Source organism: Taeniopygia guttata, chromosome 1A (genome assembly GCF_048771995.1).
Source record: "Taeniopygia guttata chromosome 1A, bTaeGut7.mat, whole genome shotgun sequence".
NCBI classification, from domain to species: Eukaryota; Metazoa; Chordata; class Aves; order Passeriformes; family Estrildidae; genus Taeniopygia; species Taeniopygia guttata.
Genome location: NC_133025.1, coordinates 66,388,943 through 66,405,120, shown reverse-complemented (window position 1 = coordinate 66,405,120; position 16,178 = coordinate 66,388,943). Strand labels below are relative to the sequence as shown.

Sequence of the window (16,178 nt, the reverse complement as noted above, 5' to 3'; positions counted from 1 at the left end):
CTGCGCCCTCCCCTCCCCTCTCCTCCCCTCCTCTCCTCCCCTCCCCTCCCCAAGGTGTTGGCGGCGGCGGGGACGCGCTCGCCGCTCGTGGCCGCGCCGCCCCCCCGGCCGCGCTCCCTTCGGCTCTGCCCGGCTCTGCCCGGCTCTGCCCGGCTCTGCCCGGCTCTCCCGGCTGCGGCTGCCCGGCCATGGCGGAGCTGAGCGCGGAGCGGCTGCGGGCGCTGCCCGGCAGCTGGAGTTACGGGATCAGCCAGGGCGGCCGCGTCTTCTTCATCAAGTGAGCGCGGGGCCGGCCAGGAGGGGAGCGGGGCCGGGCCGGGAGGGGCGTGCGGGGAAGGGAAGGAAGGGAAGGGAAGGGAAGGGGAGGGGGGGAGCAGGGGGCGGCGGGGCTGCGCCTGCCTGACTCGGTCCGTGTGTCCGTCCCTGCAGCGAGGAGGCGAAGAGCACGACCTGGCTGCACCCGCTCACCGGCGAGGCCGTGATCACCGGGCACCGCCGCAGCGCAGGTAGGACCCTGCCCGGAGCCCTGCCCGGAGCCCTGCCCGGAGCCCCGGCCTGGCCGCTCCCGCCCTGCCCTGCCCTGCCCTGCCCCGGGCGGGCTCAGCCGCGGGAGCCGCCGCAGCCCCCCGGGACGAGCGGCGGTCGCGCTTTCCCCGCGCTCGGCGCGGTTGTTCCCCCCGGGCTGAGCAGCGCTGCGGTGGCCGCGCAGTCCTGCGTGTCCAGCCCGCTGGCCCCGCCGCCTTCAGGCGCCTTGTCCCCCTGCCCCCGAGTTGTGCCTGTGTAATGGGGCTGTCTCTGCTCTCCCTCCGTTGCCTTGTCTCACCCCTGCGAGGCTGTGTAGTTACCATTAGAGACCGCCTCGTTCCTCCCCTGCTCCTCGCTGGCTACCCCGGTTATCCACCTGCATAGCATCCTTCCCCACTTTAGCACGAAACCACTCGTCGTATTTCTATTTCCAGCAGTGCCGAGATTTAACCACGATAGGTGTACTAGAAATGTAGGGGCTGATTTCGCTAGAAACCCTTTTTCTCCCCGCGCTTCCATCCTAGGCTGAGAGTCTGTGTGGTTTCCAAGTGACTGAGAGAGGTGGAATAGGTAGGAGGAAAGGGGACTAGAAACATTAGAAATAACTTGGAGGGAGGAGGCTGGAATCAAGTCTTTTAGCTTCTGCTGTTTGTTCCACTCTGGAGAAGTATCAGCAGGAGGTGCTGGAGGAGGAGGATTTAGAGCAGACACTCCGGAGACCCGGAGCCAAACTCTTGACTGCTGGAGCTGCGCACAGGCTGCATATGCCGCTGGGAGGTGGTGGAGTGTAGTAATACATGCAGTTGTTTTTATGTATATAAGCACTTGGATAATCACGGCGAAATAATCTGCAAGTGAATTGGTCTGTATCAGATTATTTGCTTTCTATGTTTGGTTAATACTTATGCATTAAGGAATCGGAAACAGCCTTTTAGAAAACTGTGGGCAGCCTTTCTTTTTTTTTTTTTTTTTTGTTGTTTTTGTTTTTGAGTTGGGAATAGTTTAAAAACCACAGGTTTCTGGCTATTAGAACCCTGCAGCTTGATTCGCAGCGAAGGTTCTGTCGTTTGTAAGAAGTCATTTAATGCTGGGAAGTAGAACTACTGATTGCTATCAGGCTCCTCTTGCTCCTGCTCTCCGGGCTCAGATTGAGAAAGTGGCCTTCATCTACAGCAGCATGCATGGGGGCAGATGTGTGTGAAATGCTTTTCTTGTTCAATGCTGGCATTAGCTGAGTATTAATTCTTTTTTTAAACTATTCCCACTGTCCCTGTTGACTGATGATGATTTCCCGGTAATTTTCCAAGTGTCTCATTTGTTTCTGCTGTTAAGTGCCTTCTAAAGGAAATGCAGTTTGCTTTTGAGTATCTGGAGTATTGTGTGTAACAGAGCAGAGTCATCATCAGGTAAATTAAACTTGTTTCTGAACACAAGGCTGAGGCATGACCTTTGACCATAATTCATCAATCAGATACCAAAGTGTCTAAAAACCAAATCTATTCCTGTAGTTTTCCTCATTCACGTGTATGTTAATGAATCTCTCCACACACAGATACAATCAAAGAGAATTATTCTGGGGTTTATCTCTTCCTTTGCTCTGACCATTGTTCTGGAACCTAATCAAAGTATGTTCAAAATACATCTTCTCTTATGAAACAATTTTTGAGTGAATGGCACTTCTTTTGCAGATGCATGTTATTGTAAAGCATTCTGTTAAATAATTCTGTGAGGCAAGTTCTAGATGGTGGAGGAAAGCTTTGTCCTCCATTATGAATTGAAGCGCTTTTTATTCTTTGAGCTATTCAGCTCAAACTGAAGGGTATTTTTTGCAAAGTTCTTACAGCAGCCATAAATATTTCTGCTGGAGAGACTTCCTGTTTGCTGTACTTTGCCCCATGCCATTATCGAAAGACACCTTGATTTTTGTTCTGCAGAAGACAAGACTGAAGAAAAAAAAGCAGCCAGAACAAATAAGTAATGGGCAGGATAAAAACCACCACATAACCCAGCCTGATTTTTTTTTTTTCTTTAGGAAATGCATTCTTGCTTTTATAATTTAATTAAGAGCACTACATATCAATAATTTTCTTAAATGATGGAGCAGACTTTTAAGGGTAGAGATGCATGGAGGTACCAAACATCTCCAGAGCTTCCATCACACCAGGAAACTGTTACGTGAGAAATTTTGACCATTAGTGGTATGGGTTTTTTTTATATCTGGACTCCTGACTCTTAAGAGTGGTAATAGAAAGGAAGAGGTGCACCCACATCCTCCACTAGATTTACATGGAAAAGGATTTTCATGTGAAATGCAACAGAGTTGTAGACACTGCAGGAACACTTGTTAGTCACAACAGTGGTGGAATTATGCTAATTAAATGCTAATGATCTGTGGTGCAGTTGATACCTTGCCTCTTAAGGAACTTGTAACTTGCATGGAGCTCGGTTAGATGGATTTCTGTTCACATCTCTGCCTGCCAGGTGATCTGATGCTGCTCAAGTTCAAGGCAGAGAGATCTGGGCAAAGGGAGGGACGTTAAAGGATTAAACAAACCATCCTTGTTATTTGACAACGAGAAACCCCAATCAGTTTCTCAGGCGTGCAGCTTCTCTTGGCTTATAGAATTCCCACTTAGGCAGTCTTGTGAGTCAATTCTGAAATTCTTGTTTCTGGGACTAAAGGTTTCAACATGAAGGATCAGACACAGTATTTTAACTACCTTAGTGTTAGGGAGTAGACCAGTATGGCTAGCATCATTTCTCATTTCAGAAGGTAATTGGAATGTTTTGCTGCTTGTTTTCCAGACTTACCCACAGGTTGGGAGGAAGCCTATACTTTTGAAGGTGCAAGATATTATGTAAAGTAAGTTGAATGTTTGTCACAATACTATAATTTTCAATTAGTTTGTCTAAATGTCGCTGTAATTCTGAATGCTTTCCAGACAGAACTTCAACGTTGTGCTATAAATCCAAAAGGAGCATTTAAATTTGTCATAGGGTATCGAGTCCTTTGTTTACTGAATTCTGCACAGCTAAAACAATTTCTTGAGTTTTTGTGTTAATTAAAGCTGTGTGAGTATGCAGATTCAAGTGTAGTTTCTGCTGTGAATGTAACCATCTAGCAACAAGTGTCCTTGCAAGCCAAGAAACCTTGAATTTGTCTGACATTTGTGTGTGTACCCTCTTGTGCCATAAATGCTTTCACAAAGGCAAGATCTTAATTCATGACTTGGAGAAGAGTCTTGATTTCAACCCTGTTCTCTAATTACATGGTTTAAATCCACTCTGAAGGTTTAATTTGGCTATTTTCTTTGCAGACGTCTTACTTCTGCTTCTAGCATTGATTTCCATTTTTTTTTTTTTTGTTCTGGTTTTAGTATGTTTTGAGGAGCACGTTCACTGTGGTAGCCTTGCTGTGTGTATTGTCTTTTTGGATGAGAGACATGAAAATCAAGCTCTTATATAGAAGTTCAGAGCATGTATTGGTTGGATCTGTACAAACTTCTTACAGGCTTTTCCTCTCCAGATAGTTAAACCATCCTTACCTGGAAATTTTTTAAGTAGCACCTACGTGTATTGGGTCAATATTCTTCTTTTTCTTCTGTTTAGCAATTCACAGGCTTTTCTCAATTCATTCAGGAGTTTTTGCTCGCTGCACTGTGTGTTTGGTTTGCTGTCATTAAACTAAAAATGTCATTAGTGTGATAACTTTTATGAGTGAAGATTACAGATAGAGTTTATAGGCTGCAGGTAGGTTTTTTTAATGTGTTGTAGTGTTGAGCACAAGGCTGCTGCTCTGTGTAAGATGCATTGTAGGCAGTGTAAGGTGGATGTTTTATGTGTGTTTCGTGGTTTATTTTATATGAGTGTGTTTGATTTGGTCCTAAACAAAATTTAAAAACATATATTGAAGTATAATGCTCCCAAAAATCTGACCAGAATACATGCCTAGGAGGGCAGATTGTTTATTGATAAGCAACATGTTTGTTTTTCTGTTCTGTTCTGCCTTCTTGCAATTTACATTGCAGGAGTGTTGAGTAGCAATTGACAAGAAATACACCAGACTGAGGACAGGGATCCATTGAGAATTTTACCTCTGCAGTTCTGTGCAGATTGTTAAATGAAGACAAGTGAGAATTAAAGAAAGCTGTTTTTGTGTGTGTATACAAAAAAAAATTCTTCTGGACTTTGAGATGGAACCTTTTCTTGTAGAATAAGCCTATGAACAGTGTGTTGGCCAGCTGTAGTCACTGAAAAATAGCAACTTGAGTTTTCCTGGAATAAACAAGTATGTGAGCAGCTGTTGTAGAGCTCTTCTGGGCAAACTTACTGAGTGCTAGGTTGTTTTTGTACCCTTGTCCTTCCAAGATCTTGTGTTCCAGGTGTTGCCATAACTGTGAGGATGTACATGGAGCCGATAGCCAGCACCAAAGAGCTCAGTTTGTGTCTGAAAGTTGTGCTGTCTTTGCAAACACCTTGCACAGACACTTCTCTGGGATTTGCTAGATGTAGGAGGATAGCAGGGATGGTGCTGTCAGGTTCACATGGTCTGACCAGTTTGGCATCCTCAGTTAGATACTGGTTTGTTGTGTTTGAATTCCTGCCCAGTGATAGCTTCTCCTTTTAGAGCTGTCTCGCATTCAGCCCTGCTGGTGCTGGAGAGGATGTGAGAGCTAACGTAGACTGGGTGACAACATTATAATCACTGTCCTCTAATCCTAGGCAGTGTAACTCGGGGAGATGTGTTGATTATAATAATTCTGGTTGTCTGAATTTTAACTACTGTGGGGTTTCTGCATGAGGGGCAAACAGCACAGGCTATTGTGACCTTCTGCCATGCAAACACCCCCACATGTGGATTTTTAACCATAACCTGCTCATTCGTGTGTACTGATGTGCTGAATATTAGCATTTGTTATGTCAATTACAGTGTAATAAGACCATGTCAAAACTATAACTATTGAAAGCTTGTTTGTGGTTAGGTCTGAAAGAATCATATTGTTTTATGTTCCATATGAATTACAAAGTTACGAGGAAATGAATGTTGATGTCATGCTTTTGGTGCTTCAGCCAGTGAAACCTGTCTGTTGCATTCCTGTGTCCAGTCAGAGTGAGACAAGAAGGGCAGTCAAGTTTCCTGATCACATAAATAATTTGACCTAACTTCTGAGGCTCAGCTTCAAATATGTGGGTTGAATAGAAATGTTTAACAACCTTCCTTTATGGTAAGATCTTATGCTAGACTGTGTTTGAAAATAAAAACCTTTTGAAAATTATTCTTCTGGTTCTTTAATAATAGGTCTTCAGTATTCCAAGTGGGTGTGTTGCTGAATCTATTACTGTGCTTTTTTTTGGCTTTGATGTAGTAAACACTGTATAATCAAATTGGGATAATGTCGTGGAGATAATCGTCAGCTAAATCTTAACATTCCTTGCACTGGCATTTCAAACAAATGACTCAGGATACAGACTGCACTGAAATGTGATTCTTTTTAAAGGACACTGTATTTTTCTTGGGATGTGTGCACTCGGTTTCAGAATAAGTAAATACCAAACGGTGACTATTTTACACATTTTTTTTCCTCTCCCGTGGCATTGAATTTGTTCTAGTTTTAAAGTGGAAAGATACACTAAAACAGGGACAGATAAGGAGTTCCCATTGCATGCTGTGGTTTTCTTTTGGTGTAGGGTTGTCTTAGTAAGTTGATGCTAGCTAGGACTTTGACCTTTTTGGCATGCTATTTTTTCTGGGTTTTTTTTCGAGCAGTAGAATATTTGCTAATGACAGAATCATTTCCCCAAATCCTCCTCACCTCTGGTAAACCCGACTGACAAAAGGTGTCGTTTGCTATTTGGAGTTAAAAAATGTGCAATGCCTTGTGTGTGCTCTCAGGAGGCTTATTTAGGGGTTTTGTCTCTTTCAGGCTGAAGGAGTCTGGGTTTGTTTATTTTATATCAGGTCTATGCACAGACAGCCCTTCACTGGCACTTGGTGGGAACTCTAGCAGTAAACTTTGCTGGAATAACTAAACTTTTACCCAGAATATAGGGCCCTTGACTGTAGAACAGATAACATTCAATTATAATGTTTGTTATTTTCAGTTAAGTATTGAATCTTCTGTATTATGAAGCAAAGCTCCTAAGGCTTGAAAAGTGTGGTGCAGCAAACTTGCTATTTTTCTTTTGTCCTGCTTGGGGTCCTTCATTTGACTAGTTATTTGTGTTGATTGTATTGTGCACTCATGAGCTCTGAAAAGTTAAGGGCTTTATCCCCAAAACACATCTAAGCAGGACAGTAGAATGGGAATCTTAAGTTATTTATGTTATTTATAAGTGCCCGAGGAAAAGGACCCCACGGGAAAATCCCATTATGATACTTCTCAGTAGAGAAAATACACCTTTTCACAGGCCTCAGACTCCTCCCCTGGTAAGATCATTGCAAATTTCCAGCTTGATGTTTTTAGGACTTTTTGATGACTTAATAATCTTTAGGCACCAAAGCACTGGCTTTGAGGACCATAAAATTACATAAATGCGTGTGTATCCATTTATGCATGTGTTTAAGAAACCCTTACCAATAGTTAAAATGACCCAATGATCTAAACTCAGGCATTTGCTTACTCTTCTTGCATTTTTGGTTCTCATTGCAGTAGTTCTGAATAGATGCTCACTTTTTTTGTATTGCTTTTTTCTTTTCAAAGAAGGGTTATATTATTTAAATTACTGATTTGCCAAATAAGGTTGTTCTAAAAATGAATCCGAAGATGATATTTGTGGAATTTCACATCACTCTGCCTAGGTTGGTTTCTACAGAAGTACTATTAGGTAAGCTGTATGGATGTTAGAATTTGATTTTTCTTAACTTTGCTGTAGGACTGACATTTTTTGGGCAGTACAAAAGTTGACTGCAAAAGCTTTTAAAAACTGAAAGAATTAAGAGGGTTGAAGTTTCATTTGTGGGGTTTTCTCTTGAAGTTTACCTTTTTCTCTGTTCATCAGAGCAGTTTTTGCCTCTTGCTGACTGAATCAAGGCATTGGCAAACCCTGGCCAAAGCCAAGGTGAGTTCACTGTTGCATCAAATAGAGGTTTTGTGTGCTTTGGTGGAGACTTTTTGTCAGTGCAGGTTTGTTTATTGTAGACATGTAGCTTGAAAATTGGAAAGGCAAGAAAAATTTATTAAGTGATTAAAAGGGATAAAATCTCATTCAGCTCCAAGTTTCTATTGTTTACTAAAATAAACCTGTGCTCATTGAGAATTCAGCTTTCGTTTGAACCTTTGTCTTTTATGTGCATTCTAAAGATCCTTTCCCATTCAACTGAGACTTTCTCCAGAAAAATCAAAGAACAGCTAGTGGTGTTTGCAGAAAAGCCCTTTCTTGAAAGGAAAAAATGGAATTTGAGAAAAATAGCAACAGCTGAAACTGTTTTTCTCCAAGACTAAGAATCTGTGTTCCTCCTGGAAATTTAGTGCTTTTCTTGTACCTCTGACCTTTATTTTACTAAAATGAAGGGTAAACTTAATTCTTTTTCTCCCATGGTGAGATCTGTAGGTCAAATAAGAGTATGGGTGAATTGGGACTTAGCTACAAGCTACACTGTGCCATTTGTAGTGAGCAAAGCTGCTCAGATAAGGAGAAGTTTTTTTGGGAATGCCTGCACATTTATTATCTATTTTAACATTTGCTTCTTTCTTCCACTGAAATATTCCAAGAACCAAAAATACCGCAGAGCTGAAGCTGGGTGTGGAGGTGGAAGGATTCTAGGCACAGGAAGAAATGGGTGTGGGTCAGAGGAGAGGTGGGACTGCATCCAAAAAGCAGCTTCTGATGGGTTGGATGTGGAAGGACAGGGCTGTAGGTAGTGCTGGACTGCAGGAGGAGGCTAAAAGGGTGGGAGCAGTGGCAGAAGGAGTGGAGAGACAACCAGGCAGAGAGGAGCAGTCAGGAGAAGGAGTGGGAGCTGATTTCCTAGGAGCCAACTTAATGGGATTTCTCCCAGAGGGAAGGGTGGCAAAAGTTCACCCTGCAAAAACAAGTTGTCTGACTCGTGTGCAGGTCTGGAAGGGGCCATTATCCCTGGCTTAGGAGTCTGTTTCAAAGTTAGTCTGGGAGGTGGAATATCAAATGTGAATGTTAGGAATTGCTGTGCTTCTAAAGGCTCTTTTTGCCTGTGACGTCTGTGGTTGGTATTTTGAGCTGTCTCTTTCCTGAAGTGTGTTTCTAAATTGGGCAATACCTTAAATGCTTCAGTTTCACTGAGAAAGACTTGAATAATTATTTAAAAACACAAATATCTATACAGTAGTTACATGAAATATTGAAGTCCATGAGAAAGATATTGAAGACACTCAAAAGAACAATATTGAAGACACTTCTTTGATATTTGTGACCAAATTAGTAAATTGATCTCTAGTTTCAGAACCTTGTTTTTGAAGTGGAAAGATCTTTTCCCTAGCTTTGGTCTCTTTTGGTGCTTAAGTACTAATAGCAAATAAAGTAGATATGCTCTACATTTACTACAGTGAAGTGAATTCTTACATGGTCTTTCTTTTTGGTATTCATGTGTGAAGGATGGCAAAAAGCAAAGGAAATGCTCATCAATCATGTAGGAGGTTGCTGCAATGTTTAATAAATACAGTGGTACATTTTTTTTCCCCCAAACCCTCCCCCTTTTGCATTGATGGGACTTCTTAAGAATGATTTTGGGGCACATAGCAGTATTTCACCTTCCTGTTTTGTCTGGGTGCTTCACAGGTTCTTTTTCTTTTCCCCATCTTGGAACCCATATCCTGCAGCACCTGGAATTGAGGGACACTTCCAAAAACACCTCACCTCTGTTGTTATACAATGCACCTCTATTTGTTAGAACTTTCACAGGTCCAAATTTCACCTGGTGCTTTTTATGTTCTGCTTTTGCTTTAAAGGAGTTGCACCCACTTTTTTGTGTGTGTGTGTGTTTTTTTTTTATCCCTGTGGTCTGAGTGAGTTTTGTTGTGCTGATCAAACCTGGTGTCTGTTGTGGTGTTGCGCCAAGCCTGTTTTTCCTGCACATGTTTATGTTACCCCTGCTCTTATTCTAATTAATTACACTTGCATTAAACCTGAGATACACTGGGGCTGGCAGTGCAGAGCACTCTTCAGTTTGCTCCTGTGAGAGGGGGAGAAGGCTCTTGTGGAGCTTCAGGCAAAGAAATCCTTGCTGGAAGCAAAGCTCCACAGCCCTGACTGCTGGGATTTCTGCCAGCGTGGTGCCTGGATGTGTGTTCTTTTCTGTGTTTCAGTAAGTAAATAGCTAAATTTAAACTCTTTCCCTTCCTCTCTCTCCTTTCTCCCTCGCCTCCTTGCTTTGGGATGTGTGAGATCACCATTTCTTTCAGTTCTCTTGCACTTGGTTGAAGGGAAGGTGTTCGCTGACAGTGTTGTTGAGAGGGGAAGAAGCTGCATGAGTAGCCACCATCAGAAGTAGAAATTTGGGGATGGCAATTTGACAGCAGAGGCACTCCAGTGAAACTGCTTCCCAGTGCTGGCTAGGACAGGAAGGTCTGGTTGTATGGTTGGTTGTGAAGTTGCATCTCTCTGCTCCAGACCTATGAAACTTGAATTGAGTACTTGTTTGAAATTTATGGGATGGGGGGAAAAAAAGGCTTTTAAGACAGTATTTTGAATGCCTGTGTGACCCATGATTGTCTTGATGCTTTATATAAATAATTAAAAAGACTCTTGCATATTCAGGAGGCTCCACATACTTAGTTCTTCATGGCTTTCTCCACTGTGATTTAGAAAGAGCAATTATTTGTAAGGAAAGGTATATTGCCAAGCAGCCTAACCTTTAAAATTGGCTCCCTGCTTTTTCTTCCAGAATCTGTTATAAATCATGTTTAATAGAAACAAGTACTTTAAAAACAAATTTTGTGCTTTATTAACTGGAAATGTTTCAGTGTATCAGACCAGGCAAGAGAGGTCATAGTAAGAAGAGGTGTTTGAAAGCAAAATGCTGGTGAAAGTTCCAATTTAAAATGCCATCTTTCCATTTCAGTATTTCCTGGAAGCTTTTATCATCTTTCCTACTCTCTGAATAAGCAGGATACTGTAATTGCACAAATCCTGTAAAAATACAGCTTTGGATTTTGTTCTGAGCTCTACTGCTAGCAAAATTCTGTCATTTTGGATTTTTTTTTTTATTTCCTATTTTTTTATTAAATCCTTCAGATTATGCAGCTGCTGACCAATGTCCGTAACATTTATCATTTCTGAGAATCTGTTTTTTAAGATGAGTAAAAACATGTGATGTATAATCTTTAAAATTTTTCAATTAACTTGGCTTATAAAAAGGACAGAAATCTCTCTTTGAAATAAAGTTCTGTGAGCAACAAGCATAAACACATGGTGCTCTCAAATGTTTACAGTGAAGAAAAAAACCTTTTAGTATGATTTATTTGAATGCCTAAAAGGGTAACTTGGTTTCCTCATGGCTGAGACTGTGGAGGGGAGAGTTTTGTTTTGGATTTTAGATGTTGTTCACACCATTTTGTAGGGTTACTTTTGTATTTTTTGATGAGCAAGGAAAATCTTCTAGATGAATATAAAACCCTGTGGTTGAAATCTTTTGTAAGGTTTGATGCAAAGGTTGAAAAATAAAGTTGCAAACAAGAATGCATGTTTGAGCAATCAATGTCGTAAGAGCAAGTGTTCATTTTAATGATGAATTTTAATCAGAAGAATGATGCAAGTTAAACCTTATTAGATATTCATATCATCTGTTCTCATCTGAAGTCTCTCTTGTGGTACAAACTGGTATTCTCTCCTTGATGTGGGTATCAGTTGCTTACCTGGTCTGAAACACTGAAATATTTTCAATTGTTAAAGCACACAAACGTTACCTTTTTTTTTAAATTAATAACATATCAGCTTCTGCTCTTTGGTCCATCTTCTTTGTTGTGTCAGCAGAGTTAAAATAATTTGACTTTTGAATCAAGAAATTTTGAACTTGTTTAATTGAAACCTGAAGATACCCCTGTTACAGTGAATTTTGGAGGAGTAGGTCGCTAAAGCTACTCTAGGTCAGATAGGAGGTGCTAATTAACATTGTCCTACAGAGAATGGCCAGCAGGAGCAGGGAGGTCATTCTGCCCCTGTACCTGGCACTGGTGAGGGTACACCTCAAGTGCTGTGTCCAGTTCTGGCCCCTCACTTTGGGAAGGATGTTTGAGATGCTTGAGTGCATCCAGAGGAGGCAACGAGGCCGGAGAGGGGCTGGGAACACAAACCCTGTGAGGAATGACTGAGGGAGCTGGGGGTGTTTAACCTGGAGAAAAGGAGACTCAGGGGTGACCTTATCTCCCTTTACAACTCCCTACAACACCTTGTAGTCAGGTGGGGTTGGTCTCTTTCTCCAGGCAGCACTGACAGAACCAGAGGACAGAGTCTCAAGCTGCACCAAGGTAAATATAGGCTGGATATTTGGAAAAAGTTTTTCACAGAAAGAGTGATAAAGTTCTGGAATGGGCTGCCCAGGGAGGTGGTGGAGTCACCATCCCTGGATGTGTTCAGAAAAAGCCTGGATGTGGCATTGGGTGCCAGGGTTTAGTTGAGGTGTTGGGGCTGGGTTGGACTCGATCTTCCAACCTGGTCATTCTGTGAGTTCTATGAATTGGAAGAATTTGGGAGCCTAAGTACTTACACTCAGCACTGGGGGTCTTGGGCTATGTGTTTGGAGTTTGTGGTCTGTATAAAGCACTGGGCTGGGGTTTCTTACCTGGCTGCACACCCACCCCTGGGCACTGCAGCAGAATGTCCTGATCCCTGCCAGGCAGCCTTGGCTCCTGCCTGTGCCCGTCCTTTTGCTCAGCTCCAGGTAAAAATGAGCTGACAAGTCCTGCAATCTGCAAGGTCTCTTCATCAACCTTGTCTTGAAGTGCTGTGGGGATGAGGCTGGAAGGAAGCAGGGTGTGAATTGTGCCAACACTGCTGCCAAAGGTGTTTTATATCCTCTGTACTGAGCCTTGTATTTCTTTATCTGCAACTCCTGTCTGTCTGACAATTCAATAACGAAATGAAAGGGTTTTTCCTGTAAACTGAATTTAAAAGTTTCCCAGGTTTAAGCTTTCTCTGTAGTGATTGCCACAAAGAGGAGGGTTTAAGGAAAGTTTTTGTTCTTAAGAGTAGATAAACTGACAACAAAACCATTAAATTTGCCTACTCTGCTAGCTGAAGATATTGCACAGAACACAGTAAACAGCAGAAAAGGTGACATTTTAGAATTATTTAGATGCGTAATGCCTAGTGGTATGGTAAAGTGATATCTGCTTAAATGTAAATTTAATGAAAGGTTATCTTTTTGGTCTTCCTGTTACCACTGGTGTTTATTTCTTACACATATATACTTACATGCATATACAGAGCACATTGTTCTTTATGCCTCGTCTGCAGACCACCCACTCCCAAATTTCTTACCTGGAATATTTGCATTTCGCTTCACTTTCAAAATATAATAAAAATCTGAACCTTTTCCTGAAGTGCTCCTTATTTTTGCATTCTAAGCTACACACTTTGCAATGTGCTTCAGAGTTAAGCTCCCTCTGTGGTTTTCATCCAGCTCCAGGTGAGAGTACCAAACCTGTCTAACAAGAAATTCGGGATTTCTGGTGCCTCTGATTGCTCATTTTGCGGTTCAAAACAACAAAAAAGTGCTATCAAATTCACCAATTCAAATGCCAGTGTTTCATCCTGTTCATTAGAATCTTTTGTTTGGGTGCTTGCTGCCTCAAAACACTTTTGAGTTCAGATATGTAAGTTCCTTGAAAATCTTGCTATTGAGTTGCTGAAAAAGAAGTGAGACATAAATAGAAAACATTCTGTTGATTAAAGTGGTGATGTCCTATTAGGCTCTAAGTGGGATTTGCTGTGTTTCACAGCCCTCGATGATTTAAGCAATGATTGCATCAGGCTGAGGAGTTGGAATTACCAGCTCTTAAAGAAGAGGGGGAGGACGTCTTTTGCTCGGTAATGGAGTTGTTTTTTTCTTTCTGACTTTTAGTGATGCTGTTTTTAAGTCATTAGTGCAGACAGAGGCTTCTCAAACTTTTAATGAGGATTGAAGGTACTATCATTTTTGTCAACTATTGCAATCATTAGCTTAGACAGGAGTTCTTTTATTATTTTCCTTGAAAAACTGCCTTGTGCAGTTGTAAACAGGGTTTTAAAAGACGTTCTGGTAACTTAAGTATTTTATTTAATTTTTTCAAGGAGGTGAAGAAATGAATCTAGTGCTGTTTCAGAACCTGTGTGTCTCACACACTTTCACCAGGCCTGGTATACAGGAGATTATGTTGTTGGCAGAGTGATCTGTAAAGAATAAATAAAATGTTTCACTAGTTTGAAGATGGGTCTAAGAAAAATGGGGGTGAAATTTGTGGAAAATTGGCGCTTGTATTCCTACCTAATTTCTTTGCAGCAGTGAGGACCTGAATTGTAATGAATGGAGGTGAATAGGTTTTGGATTTGATTTAACAGCTGGGTTCACCAAGTGTCTCTATTAGGAGTGTAGAAGGAATGGTCAAAGCAGAGGTTATGGAGGGTTTTATGGTTTGGGTTTTTTCTGTCCGAGTTTGACATAGATATGTCGACCACAACAAAAAAATCAAACACAATGCAACAAAGCTGCAGTTGGCAACTGTTAATTTGTTTTGATTAGAGGCAAATATTTTAAGTGTTCTGATCAGTTTATTTTCCTTGAGCTGAAGTAATTTGGTTTTGTAGTAGTCTAAAAGCCTCTCTGCATCACTGGTTTGGAAAAAAAGAATAGGAATTTATTTATATCAGAAAAACAACTGTCTCCAGCTCTTTGTCTCTTCAGTTCTTCTCTTCTTTTGCTGTTTGACCTTCTCTTTCTCTTCCTTTTTATCTTATTTCTGTATACATGCCCTTATTGTTCACCCTACTGTTTTCACTGTTACTCTGCTTGCTTCTAGCACTGGTAGCTCAAGTAGTGTTAGACATGATCTTCCCCAGTTGGACTGCATGCCAGATTTTCCTAAGGGGAATGTAAATACTGTGAGGTCAATGCAGTATCAAATGCCTGCAGCCTGAAATGAACCCAGCAGGATTTTCTGCTATTCAGTCAAAATTAAAACCTGCTCAGGATACACTGCTAAATGTTGAAATGTCAAGACTTTGAATTATGTATTAAGCTTTACAGATTTTCTAATATTTTTTTTTTACTTAAATTAAGCTTTCTTTTCTTCCCCTAATGTGAGAGTGCACTAGAGACTACTCTCTAGAACTGTGGTAATTAACAGATATGTTTAGAAACATCTCTCTGTAAACTGATAGATTAGGTTACTTGGTTTATTTGTAAAAATGAGGAAGAGGTGAATGGTGTGCATGCTCACCTGCAACATATTTAATACAGTGATGCTTAAACATTCAACTAATCTGCTGTAAATAGGAAATAAAATCTTCAACCCATCCATTCCTCTGAGTTTCCCCTCACCTCTTTCACTCCTCTCTTTCTCCCTCAAAAAGAATGGGCAGGAGTAAACTCACATGGCACAGCAAAACCAAATTGCTGTTTATGACTTTCTCCTGTGCTTCAAACAACCTGTTCTTTTGAGGGAGAATTGCTCCCTGTGATCCCTTCAGGTCAGTGATGCTCTTTAATTTGCCATGTGCTAGTTTGAATTGCTTGCATCTGTGCGCTGCTAGGGACCAGAACTTCTCGTTTTACAAGGAGGGGAAGTAGAGATTAACAATTGAACTCGAGGGGGTTTTGCTGTGTAGGGCTGCTGTCAGTAGATCAAAACACTTTAGTTTTATTTGTCTCTCAGACTGTTGTCTGTGAAAGACTGGCTGCTGCTAGTTTGGGGAAGAATCTAATTGATGAAATTAGAAGAAAATAACCTCTGAACGTTCATAGACAAGCCAGGAGTTGAGTTGTTCTTTGGTGTTTTCTGTTGGCCACACCATGGCAAGACCAATTCTTTCTCCAGGTCTCTTAAGATGTCGTGGTAATGTCACTGTGAAATGACAACAGAAAAATAAGCCTTGTGGTCAGGGAATGTTTGCTTTCTTTAAAAATCAAAGCTGTTTTATTTTTGTGAAGAGATAAATAGTGTTGTGGTTGTTAGATAAGTCCCTGCTGCTTCACAATGTTTCTGTTATGTTCCTGGTAAAGTTTCATGGTTTTGTCTGGGAGACTTCATGATGCTCAGATGAAGGAATATTTGATTATTGAATGCTACACTTTGATTTTCTCAGTGGATTAAAGTGGGTATTGAAAATAACTGTTAGACATATTGATGAAAAACTACAGTGCTGAACAGAGAATAAAGCAGATTTTAAAATGAAAAACATTAGTAGCTGTCATGTAAGCAAAGTAATACTAAGTTCAAATGAATACATTATGAAATACTCATTCTGAAGCAAAGATGAATGTATTATGGAGTGTAAAACTATCTTTCAAGAATAGCACTAAAATGCATTCCTTGAACAGCTTTATTAATGCTTAGTTTTGTGCCATTGGACACAATTTTTTACTAGAAATAATTTACTTGGGAGATCAACATTTCTTTTTAAAAATGAAAAGCATGAACACTCGTGTGCTGGTAGGCCATTGCTTAAAATATTCAAGTATAAAATCAGGCTGTTGACTGTGA

At 41.1% G+C, this 16,178-nt stretch overlaps 1 protein-coding gene across 26 annotated transcripts in view; it reads left to right on the top strand.

Moving 5' to 3' along the window:
• Positions 1–30: 30 nt before the first annotated feature.
• Positions 31–16,178, top strand: part of PLEKHA5 (pleckstrin homology domain containing A5) — a 163,467-nt gene continuing 147,319 nt past the window's right edge. For 17 of the 26 annotated variants that reach the window (XR_005979053.2, XM_072923796.1, XM_072923789.1 and 14 more), the window contains exons 1-3: positions 31–277; positions 430–506; positions 3,331–3,388. Coding sequence is in view for 24 of the 26 variants with exons in the window: in XM_072923796.1 (XP_072779897.1) it covers positions 189–277; positions 430–506; positions 3,331–3,388 (224 nt within the window). In the remaining 2 variants the exon portion in view is untranslated. Of the gene's footprint in view, positions 278–429; positions 507–3,330; positions 3,389–13,439; positions 13,528–16,178 lie in introns of those variants that run through there. The other 9 variants (XM_072923797.1, XM_041713681.2, XM_030263556.4 and 6 more) reach the window with 5 other exon arrangements.